General features: G+C 37.3%; 1 protein-coding gene across 1 annotated transcript; it reads left to right on the top strand.

The window, feature by feature from the left end:
* The first annotated feature begins 6,755 nt into the window (after window positions 1-6,755).
* On the top strand, window positions 6,756-10,324 carry elf3 (E74-like factor 3 (ets domain transcription factor, epithelial-specific)). The gene is made up of 9 exons (XM_057846407.1): window positions 6,756-6,889; window positions 7,145-7,290; window positions 7,842-8,075; window positions 8,203-8,328; window positions 8,419-8,550; window positions 8,638-8,724; window positions 8,812-8,928; window positions 9,063-9,258; window positions 9,473-10,324. Exons 2-9 carry the CDS (start codon window positions 7,152-7,154, stop codon window positions 9,582-9,584), a joined length of 1,143 nt encoding a protein of 380 aa, XP_057702390.1. The 5' UTR covers window positions 6,756-6,889; window positions 7,145-7,151; the 3' UTR covers window positions 9,585-10,324.
* Window positions 10,325-12,379: the final 2,055 nt, after the last annotated feature.

Raw genomic sequence — 12,379 nt, 5'->3', positions numbered from 1 at the left:
TATAAAATTACTCAAACTTGTACATTTATCTTTTAAGAACTTAAGAGTCTTTCTTGTGGATTCCTTTAACAGAAAGAATGTTAATAATGTTAATGCCATCTTGTGGATTTATTGTTATGATACAGTACTTATGTACAGTATGTTGAATGTACAGTGGGGCAAATAAGTATTTGTGCAAGTTCTCCCACTTGAAAAGATTAGAGAGGCCTGTAATTGTCAACATGGGTAAGCCTCAACCATGAGAGACACAATGTGGAAAAAAACAGAAAATCACATTGTTTAATTTTTAAAGAATTTATTTCCAAATTAGAGTGGAAAATAAGTATTTGGTCACCTACAAACAAGCAAGATTTCTGGCTGTCAAAGAGGTCTAACAAGGTCAAACGAGGCTCCACTCGTTACCTGTATTAATGGCACCTGTTTTAACTCATTATCGGTATAAAAGACACTTGTTCACAACTTCAGTCAGTCACACTCCAAACTCCACTATGGCCAAGACCAAAGAACTGTCGAAGGACACCAGAGACAAAATTGTAGACCTGCACCAGGCTGGGAAGACTGAATCTGCAATAGGTAAAACGCTTGGTGTAAAGAAATTAACTGTGGAAGCAATTATTAAAAATTGGAAGAGATACAAAACCACTGACAATTTCCCTCGATCTGGGGCTCCATGCAAGATCTCACCCCGTGTCGTCAGAAATGATAACAAGAACATTGAGCAAAAATCCTAGAACCACACGGGGGGATCTAGTGAGTGACCTACAGAGAGCTGGGACCACAGTAACAAAGGCAACTATCAAGTAACACAATGTGCCGCCAGGGACTCAAATCCTGCACTGCCAGACGTGTCCACCTGCTGAAGAAAGTACACGTCCAGGCCATCTGCGGTTCACTGGAAAGCATTTGGATGATCCAGAAGAGGACTGGGAGAATGTGTTATGGTCAGATGAAACCATAATAGAACTTTTTGGTAGAAACACAGGTTCTTGTGTTTGAAGGAGAAAGAATACTGAATTGCATCCAAAGAACACCATACCCACTGTGAAGCATGGGGGTGGAAACATCATGCTTTGGCGCTGTTTTTCTGCAAAGGGATCAGAACGACTGATCTGTGTAAAGGAAAGAATGAATGGGGCCATGTATCGAGAGATTTTGAGTGAAAATCTCCTTCCGTCAGCAAGGGCATTGAAGATGAGATGTGGCTGGGTCTTTCAGCATGACAATGATCCCAAACACACAGCCAGGGCAAAAAAGGAGTGGCTTCTTAAGAAACATTTCAAGGTCCTGGAGTGGCCTAGCCAGTCTCCAGATCTCAACCCCATAGAAAATATTTGGAGGGAGTTGAAAGTCCGTGTTGCCCGACGATAGCCCCCAAAACATCACTGCTCTAGAGGAGATCTGCATGGAGGAATGGGCCAAAATATGAGCAACAGTGTGTGAAAAGCTTGTGAAGAGTTACAGAAAACGTTTGGCCTCCGTTATTGCCTACAAAGGGTACATAACAAAGTATTGAGATGAACTTTTGGTATTGACCAAATACTTATTTTCCACAATGGTTTGCAAATAAATTCTTTAAAAATCAAACAATGTGATTTTCTGTTTTTTTCCACATTCTGTCTCTCATGGTTAAGGTTTACCCATGTTGAAAATTACAGGCGTCTCTAACCTTTTCAAGTAGAACTTGCACAATTGGTGTTTGACTAAATACTTTTTAGCCCCACTGTAGTTGAGATATTGGACTGTGGCAGTGATTTCTGTAAGTCTTTAGCAGACACTCTAGGGTTCTTTTTTTTTTTTTTTTTTTTACCTCTCTGAGTATTCTGCGCTGAACTCTTGGCGTCATCTTTGGTGGACGTGTTGTCAGTGTTTTTACATCACAATATAAATCAGGATATAGTAAACTAAAATTGAATGAAATTTCCCTATACCAAACATATAGAACAAAGTAATTTTGTACAGGGATTAATTATTATTTTTTTTTTTTTTTGCATGTGCAAAATATCCAAAATAAAGGATTCCGACATTAACATAGGGTATTTTGCCATAAAAACATTTTTGCTTGTTTTACAGCCGAGTGTGGCATTTGCCAATCTACTGTATTTATTGCAGATGAACTGTCAAATTATCATCCATTGTGGTTTTACTCATCACAGTCTCATGGCAGCTATTGCACTTCCAGTTTGGTGATGTTACGCTTTGCTCACGCTTCATGTTTATCCACTTATGGTATCTGTGGAAAGCCCCGCCATTATGACTGGAGAAGAGAAGCATAAAGCGTAGAATGAAGACATAGTGAATTGCAAGTGATGAAATCTTTTGCCCGTTTACCCCCAGGTCATGAAAGCTTGTGCTTCATCAGAGAGCAAAAACCAGCATGGCTGCATTCCATTGTTGGCTATTTCTTCACATGCAGGGGAAAAAAGGTGTGAGTGATGTTGTGAAATTTGGGAGAAAACTTGAAGATGTTTTTCCATTGGCCTGTCTACGCAAAACACTGCTTACCTTATCATCTTTATGGTTTTACTGCTTTATCGCTATCACAAAGCAAAATGTTTTTACATATATAGGATTTCTATAAGCAGAAGTTGCAAGAGTGAAATAGCACAATGATATAAATGAGCCATTATTACACTTCACAATCCTTGTATCACTTTTTTTCAACTCTATTTGAAGACATGGTGCTTTGATTATATACTGTTGATTTAAAACAAGACACTATTTTTTTTAACTCCTTGAACTTTGATTGATGACTGTATTTTTCGGACTACAAGTCGCACCTGAGTATAAGTCGCACCAGCCATAAAATGCCCAACAAAGAGAAAAAAAAAAACATATATAAGTCGCACCGGAGTATAAGTCGCATTTTTGGGGGAAATTTACTTGATAAAATTTAACACATAGAACAGATATGTCATCTTGAAAGGCAATTTAATATAAAAATTAGGGCTGTCAAAATTATCGCGTTAACGGGCGTTAATTAATTTTTAAAATTAATCACGTTGAAATATTTGACGCAAATAACGCATGCACTGAATGAGCCGCTCTCGCATTGCCTCAAACAGATTTCAATGACGCCGTTTATGGACATTAAGAGTGAAGAGAATGCCACTGGCCGCTTGGGGGCAGCGCAGCGCTGTTCCATACTGATGTTATTCCTTCTAATAGTGGGAGAATTAGTAGTTGTGAGACGTTTATGCTGTTGGTTTGTGCTCCACACATATTTCGGTAAGTTTGCTTTCTTTTAATGGCAATTATGTGTCTCTTGTTGTATTTTGGGTAAGATCTGCACAGAGATATATCTGTTATAAAGGCGAGTGGACAAAGGCGTTCTTTGGCCTGCGCCGTTTATTGGCATAAGCTTCTGCAACTCCTTCACAACAAAGAGAAGTATCATTTAGTGAAAGCATAACAAAAATAATATTGCCATCTCTCAAAAAAAATAATGTTCACAAAAAGAAAAGCACTTCAGTCTGTAGTAATGAGGCCCTATTCTCACACAGCTAAACAACAATGCAAAGTGAACTGGCATTACTCAGAGTTTGGTCACTCAATTCTTATTATTGTTATTTTTATTCTTATTATTATATTAACTCTTCTTTTGATTGAAAATTGTACAAATTTGATTAAAACGAAAATATGAAGAGGGGTTTTAATATAAAATTACTATAACTTGTAACTATAACATTTATCTTTTATGAACTACAAGTCTTACTATCCGTGGATCACTTAAACAGAAAGAATGTTAATAATGCCATTTGTGGATTTATTGTTATAATAAACAAATACAGCACTCATGTACAGTATGTTGTATGTATATATCCGTCTTGTGTGTTATCTTTCCATTCCAACAATAATTTACAGAAAAATATGGCATATTTTAGAGATGGTTTGAATTGCGATTAATTGCGATTAATTACGATTAATTAATTTTTAAGCTGTAATTAACTCGATTAAAAATTGTAATTGTTTGACAGCCCTAATAAAAATACAATAGAGAACAACATGCTGAATAAATGTACAGTGTACAGTGCATGAACAACGAAATGCGAATGTACTGTCCTCACCAGGAGCTACGGCTCGGTCCTGGCTATACAGCGAACTCCCAAATGACGATGCTGGACGTCCGTATAATTTGCTGAATCAATTTGGTCCTCGATACCAAACAGGTTCGCATCAACGTAAATAAATGATAATTAGGTGCTCTTACAGCAATAACATAAACGGTTAGCATGCGTTCACTAGCATTAGCACATCATTCAAACCACACAACTGGCTCTAAGTGTCCGATCACGGGTGGAAAACACACAACAGCAACAGAAAAGATGATATACACAGGCGTTGCCTCTGTAGAGATATTTTAAAAGCATAAACAATGAACGTAGGTTTGCAGCCGTGTTTCTTTCTTGCTAACTCGCCCACTCACTCACAGCTACGTAGCTGTCCGTCTTCTTCTGGCGTGTGAGCGCTCTTCTTCACGTAAACAAGTGCGAGTGCGCTCCCACGTGGGCGTGAAAGCGCCACAAACTAAAAGCATGCATTTCAATATATAAAAGTCAATAATACAATTGAACACACATTGCCAAAGGCAGAACGCGAACGCGGCCATAGCTATTGAGAGTTATTCAGATAACTATAGCATAAAGAACATGCTAACAAGTTTACCAAACCATCAGTGTCACTCCAAAACACCAAAATAACATGTGAAATGATATCATAATGTGTTAATAATTTCACACATGTCACTCCTGAGTATGAGTTGCACCCCCAGCCATAATATGAAAAAAGGGGTAAAAATACGGTACACTAAATTTGCTTCAAAGATTTAGCCTCTCTATATTATTTTTCCACTGTATAGTCTATTGAAACAGTCAAGTATCTAAAATAATAATCATAGTCATAATAATAACATCAAATATATAAAAGGTTTTGCAGAAAACAATGGTATATAATTTTTATAATTTGATATCTCATGAAAGAATGCATTAAAAAACATAATAATTGATCGTCTTAATACCAATCTTATTATTATGCTTTTTACTACTGATAATATTATCGATAACAAGTAAAAGTTGTATTTTTAAAAGGATATTATTTACTTAAAATAACTTGTTTTGGGCAAATTGATTTTTATTGACTTGACCTAAATAGTTTCCTTTGTTTATTTATAGGTGTTTGCTAAATTCTCTTTCACAAACATAAAAGAGAATAATTGTATGATGAAGCCAAACACGTGATCTTATTGTGGACTTTAGGTGGCAAAATATAGAAGCATAACAGTGACACCAAAAATAGTTCGGGATGGATAATGGATGACGATGAAAAGTATGTTAATTTCAGGAGCTAAAACGGGACTAGCAGAGGCATTTGTAATTGATCAGCCACCACTAGGCATCACTAAAGGACAACCTTAGCTCTTGTCAGTGTACGGAATCCAACCAGAAACCTGCAACTATCTGCAACGTGACACCAGAACAGACCTCTGTGTTTTTTGGGGGGAGGTCATTGATATTTACTATCCAGACTTCAGTCTGCCTCATTGTTGAGAGACAATAAATAGTAATAGTCCATTTTCTACCTTTGCTCTGAGTTTGTTCCCTGTGTTCTCAATTTTACCTCACTCTGCTTAATTTATTAAATGTCAGCATTTAAGTGCTACATTTTACTTTTATGCACAAAAAGACAAATAGTTTATATGTACATGCTGTAGATTTAGTAACACATGTATCAGAAATACATCAGAAAGTTGTATTGAACACTTTGAATGGTATTCTTTTTCCCAGAAACATGACATCTGACTTTGAATTGAAATTAAACCGAGAGTTGCTACACTGGTATGGCTTGTTTTGGTCTTTCCATCTAAACTTGGCACAAATCTAAAAACAAAGTTTGAGTCAATTATAAACTGTAAATCAAAACCCTAGGATCAACATTACAGCACTAAACACACAGTGTGGCCCATTCAGTAATCAAAGAGGTCTGTTTGTCTTCACGTGGAGATAAAGGTATTCACGGGAATACATCTAAACTCACTAGGTGTGTTTATATGGTTCTTTTTGTATGACAGTACTTATATTACACGCTAAGAATATATTAAGTAATTTTTATTTATCTGTTGAAAAACCTATTCAAACTACCATGATCCATACATCACTGCAAAATATTTTTGAGACATTTTCATTCTAAAAGTGACTGAATAGACAAGACATGATATGCACAAAAAGACCATTTTAAAACATTCATCAATACATTTTCTATACTATTTATCCTGGTCAATGCTGTGAGAATCTCAAAGCAATCACAGTTTAAATAGTGTGTAATAAGTGTTCTGTCATCTGGACTGGTTGCCAGAAGCAAAAAAACCACAGTCACTCAAATTCACACTATCACTGAGTGGGAACTAAACCACACATGCCTACTACAACAGTGACTCACATTTAAGCATATGTATATACATTATGGTAGAAAAACAGCTGCTCGTTTTTCAGATGTTGTGCCATGAGTAATTATCCTTCCTCGTATCACAGAGCCTCGCTATAATTATAGAAAATATGTTAATAATCCTAATTACTGTACCAAAAACACAAACACGGCGGCTGGTTGAAGTTGTTGAACAACATGCTTACAGCGGAAGATGAGATTAGAAGGATTGGAGGTGTGGCTAACTTCATCTGGAATTCCCCTGAACTCACCTGAGACCACCCCCACCCTGAAACGGAGTATTAAAATTTGGAGGCGGCTATTTGAGGCAGCAGGTGCATCTTTGCCAAAGAGGCAGGTGTTAACAGAGAAAACAGTGAGACATATAAAAAAGAAAAAGCAAACGATATATGTATTTGACGCATTGTCTTGGATTATAATTTTTTTTCTACCATCCTGTGGCTGTGATCAGGTAATAGATACTTTCAACAATTTAAAACTTTTGTGTACCTCTGAACAGAAGTGTGTTTTATTTCGACTCTGAATGAATTTAAATTGTAATTATCCTCAGATTTTAACTTGGACTGTATTTTAATTTCCATCTTTATTCTGTTTAGTTAGTTTACATCTACATAGAAGTGTCTTTTATTTTGATTTTGAATGAATTAACTGTAATGATCTTCATATTTTAACTTGGATAAAATTTTAATTGTTGTCTTATTTCCAGTTTTTCCATGGCATCACAGTGCCTCAGTAGCGTGCTGACAAACGCAAACCTCACCATGTACCAACATGGTATTCCTGAAGTTCTGCCCCAACAATCCATTATCAACACCCAGCAGAACAACAACCTGGGCTATAGCTCCAACACAGGTAAAAGAAACACTATCTGCACATACTCCCGGAACACGTTTGATGAACCTGTGCTTACCACAATAGGCAAATACATCTGGAACTTTTATAACAGACATCTTTCCTAACACTAAAATTCATCCTTTATTTTCAAAAGTGAGTTAGCCAAATTATTTGTCATGAAACTCGCTTTGACTTCATTCAATTAGACACTGCTGGTGTAATCATTTACTAGCGAGTAAATGTTTAACTCGTCATAAGCGTTAAGCGGTGCCACCTCATTGCTAAAACAGCTCAGTCTTTGTTTTCCTGACCTTAGACAACTAAAGCCCCACCTGAGAGTGATGCAGACTGGCATTAATCTGTAGCAAAGATAGCATGTCATTGTTGAAGTTTTAAGAAATATGTAGGTTGAAAAGTTATTTAAAACCACTACTACTACACTACTATTGTTTCACTGAAACTTGCACTTTAATAAGATAAATATACCAGTGTAGTAGATGGAGTGAGGTTATCATACCTTTAATGTACCCCCTTTGCATTGCATAACAAACTGCCACCTCTCTTTGAAGGTCCCTGGTATGGTCAGATAAATCCCCTCTTCTGGACAGCTGAAAATGTTATGGAGTGGATCAGTGCCCAGGCCGACAGCACCAAATTCGATGCCAGTACCCTCACTCTGTCCTACTGTGCCATTGACGGAAACACCTTCTGCCAAATGAACCTGGACCAAATGATCATGGCATTTGGCCCTCAGCTTGGCCCACATCTCCACCAAAACCTGCAAGAACTCAAAGCAAAATATGGTAAAGCTACATTATTTAAACATTAATGAGTGCAATAAATTGTTTCCAGGCGCTTTATATAAACTCAACCAAATTCACATTTTTGAGTTGAAAGTGCATATCTTAACACATTTTTTTATTTTCCCAGAACTAACCAGTCTATCAGGACCAGAACTTCACGAGACTTGCCAGCTCCTGGATAGGTTCCTACTCAACCTAAACCTCCCTGATAACATGAACTTCCCTTTGATCAGCACTGTCAAATTTGGTCAAGGTATATGAGTTTTTACATTTACACGTTTTTACACATCAACTACACACGTTCTGCAAGTGAAATACTAAGGTTGCTTCTACCTTTAAACAGATGAAGACTCTGTCAGCAAAGTGGAGTATGACTATGGTAATAATTATGATCTGCTTAGCCTGACCATGGGGACGATGACACCTCTGCAAGATGAGTATCTGTCTGATAGCGACTGCAGCTCCTCGTCAAATAGTCAGTATTTCATTCTTACTTTGAATTTACCCATCCACCTTGTTGAGGATTAAATAATTTAAATTTTGACTCACTATATTTCATCAGGTGGCCTGTTTGGCTTTTCGAGCCTCAACTCACCAGAGTCTGGCAGTGGAGAATCTGACCCAGAGTTCTCCTACCCTCTGATTTCAAGTGAGTCGGAAATTGTGATTCTTTGAATTCCTCTGAAGTATCAGTAGTTGTCAGGAAACATCTGAGCATGAACTTTTCTGTTGACAGAGACGCACATCAAGAAGGAGAAAACAGAGACACAAATTAAACGGCCTCGGGGGCGACCTCCTAAAGTCGGCAGAGAACACAGCAATATTTATGATCCATTAAAGAAAAATAAACATGGTAAGAGTATGATTGAGAAATAAGAAAAAATTATCAGCAAATGTTATTAATACAAACATCGGATTTTATTTATCCTACATTTTTGACATGTACAGTTAACATAGAGCTTACATTTCCTTGTGTTTCGTCTGCAGCACCTCGGGGCACTCATCTTTGGGAGTTCATCAGAGATATTTTGATCCACCCAGAAAAGAACCAGGGTCTGATGAAGTGGGAAGATCGGCGAGAGGGTGTTTTTAAGTTTCTGAAGTCTGAGGCTGTGGCTCAAATGTGGGGCCAAAAGAAAAAGAACAGCAGCATGACATATGAGAAACTCAGTCGCGCTATGAGGTCAGTACGAGGTTTACTTGCCACTACCAATAAAATCACAAAATTTTGTCATAAATAAATCTGTGATTAAAGACAAATATTGTGAAAAAAACCTTGTACTGTTGTGCTAGTCACAACTGTCCCTACTCTATGAATAGTTTTAAAAACACATTTTTCAATTATACATTATAATGTCTACCTTGAACATAGACTAACTGATGTCCTCCAACCACAGGTACTACTACAGACGGGAAATCCTTGAGCGGGTTGATGGACGAAGGCTTGTTTACAAGTTCGGAAAGAATTCCAGTGGGTGGAAAATTGAAGAGATAGGAATGGGCATGTAAAGGGTCATTTTCCATGGCAGTTAATTGAAAAAGCTTGAGTAATTCAGAACTTGAATTACCTGCTTGTCCTGTCAAGGGAAGATCTGGCTGCTCAAATGTTAAGACACTAACTTCCTCTTTCAAGGAAGGTGTTGCAGAAAATGTAAGCCAGTGTTTCTGGTGCCAGTAGGTTTTATGAACCAATTTTTAATGTAACTTTTTTGTGTGGTTGATTGTCATCATAGACATATTTGCAGCAAGTAAAATTGATAGTTTTTCTTTTGCGCTTTCTTATATTTTTGTAGCTGCAGAATCTGCTTTCTAGTAAATTATCTGATGTTCAACTCGTTGCAAATAATAGTTAAAGGGAAAAAAATGTAGTATTGTTGCGATGTGTAGCTGTGATAGGATCAACACATATAAGACCCTAATGTGGACAAGTAGTACAGAAAATTAATGGAATAATTTCAGCAATGTGTACTATGTATTGTCGTAACACTTATTATGAAGTGCTTTACAAAATGTTTTTGATAGAAGTTGTAATTATATCGCACAATTTATACATGGATAATACTTCAGAAAAAAAGTCCTGCATTTTGTTATTAGCATTATCCATCAAAAAAATATCATCCATTACGGATAATTGTATATGCACTATTTGGGCAAACATCTTTATATATTAATGTTTGTTGAATGGAATTTTGTATTTATAATATTTTATATGTATATATGAACTTTTTTCTAGACTTCTGTATGTGCAGAAGAATAAAAATAACAAATGCTTGAAATAAAGAATGGCCTGGTTTGTTGACAACTGAATAACTTTTTGGAATTTGGTAATACAAACGGATAGGTGTGTGGGAGGGGGGGGCAGTTTCAGGATAAAGTCCTACACCACGTGCTAATTATGAATCAATTATTAAGCCTATTGGTATGAAGATGGAGATGTGGCTCTGCGGCCACGAAAACCTGACTGCATTCCATACGTTATCATAAACATGGGATATTTAGTCTATGTAGAATTACTTTAAAGATTAATTTTTTAAAGTGCTTCTAAGTTTGAGCACAAGTACAGGGCAAAATTTGATTCATTCTACCATGTTGGATTATGTCCTCTCAATACTCTTTAATGCTTGTCATTTTAGAATTTAAACAATACAGTGCCTTGCAAAAGTATTCGGCCCCCTTGAACCTTGCAACCTTTCGCCACATTTCAGGCTTCACACATAAAGATATAAAATTTTATTTTTTTGTCAAGAATCAACAACAAGTGGGACACAATCGTGAAGTGGAACAAAATTTATTGGATAATTTAAACTTTTTTAACAAATAAAAAACTGAAAAGTGGGGCGTGCAATATTATTCGGCCCCCTTGCGTTAATACTTCGTAGCGCCACCTTTTGCTCCAATTACATCTGCAAGTCGCTTGGGGTATGTTTCTATCAGTTTTGCATATCGATAGACTGACATTCTTGCCCATTCTTCCTTGCAAAACAGCTCGAGCTCAGTGAGGTTGGATGGAGAGTGTTTGTGAACAGCAGTCTTCAGCTCTTTCCACAGATTCTCGATTGGATTCAGGTCTGGACTTTGACTTGGCCATTCTAACACCTGGATACGTTTATTTTTGAACCATTCCATTGTAGATTTGGCTTTATGTTTTGGATCATTGTCCTGTTGGAAGATAAATCTCCGTCCCAGTCTCAGGTCTTGTGCAGATACCAACAGGTTTTCTTCCAGAATGTTCCTGTATTTGGCTGCATCCATCTTCCCGTCAATTTTAACCATCTTCCCTGTCCCTGCTGAAGAAAAGCAGGCCCAAACCATAATGCTGCCACCACCATGTTTGACATAGGGGATGGTGTGTTCAGGGTGATGAGCTGTGTTGCTTTTACGCCAAACATATCATTTTGCATTGTGGCCAAAAAGTTCAATTTTGGTTTCATCTGACCAGAACACCTTCTTCCACATGTTTGGTGTGTCTCCCAGGTGGCTTGTGGCAAACTTTAAACGAGACTTTTTATGGATATCTTTGAGAAATGGCTTTCTTCTTGCCACTCCTCCATAAAGGCCAGATTTGTGCAGTGTACGACTGATTGTTGTCCTATAGACAGACTCTCCCACCTCAGCTGTAGATCTCTGCAGTTCATCCAGAGTGATCATGGGCCTCTTGGCTTCATCTCTGATCAGTTTTCTCCTTGTTTGAGAAGAACGTTTGGAAGGACGGCCGGGTCTTGGTAGATTTGCAGTGGTCTGATGCTCCTTCCATTTCAATATGATGGCTTGCACAGTGCTCCTTGAGATGTTTAAAGCTTGGGAAACCTTTTTGTATCCAAATCCGGCTTTAAACTTCTCCACAACAGTATCTCGGACCTGCCTGGTGTGTTCCTTGGTTTTCATAATGCTCTCTGCACTTTAAACAGAACCCTGAGACTATCACAGAGCAGGTGCATTTATACAGAGACTTGATTACACACAGGTGGATTCTATTTATCATCATCGGTCATTTAGGACAACATTGGATCATTCAGAGATCCTCACTGAACTTCTGGAGTGAGTTTGCTGCACTGAAAGTAAAGGGGCCGAATAATATTGCACGCCCCACTTTTCAGTTTTTTATTTGTTAAAAAAGTTTAAATTATCCAAGAAATGTTGTTCCACTTCACGATTGTGTCCCACTTGTTGTTGATTCTTGACAAAAAAATTAAATTTCATATCTTTATGTTTGAAGCCTGAAATGTGGCGAAAGGTTGCAAGATTCAAGGGGGCCGAATACTTTTGCAAGGCACTGTATACAATGTTTTCTCCTATTTATGGTC

Source organism: Corythoichthys intestinalis, chromosome 9 (assembly GCF_030265065.1).
Source record: "Corythoichthys intestinalis isolate RoL2023-P3 chromosome 9, ASM3026506v1, whole genome shotgun sequence".
NCBI lineage: Eukaryota > Metazoa > Chordata > Actinopteri > Syngnathiformes > Syngnathidae > Corythoichthys > Corythoichthys intestinalis.
The sequence above is the reverse complement of the archived record's forward strand: the minus strand, read 5'-3'. Positions and strand labels throughout refer to the sequence as shown.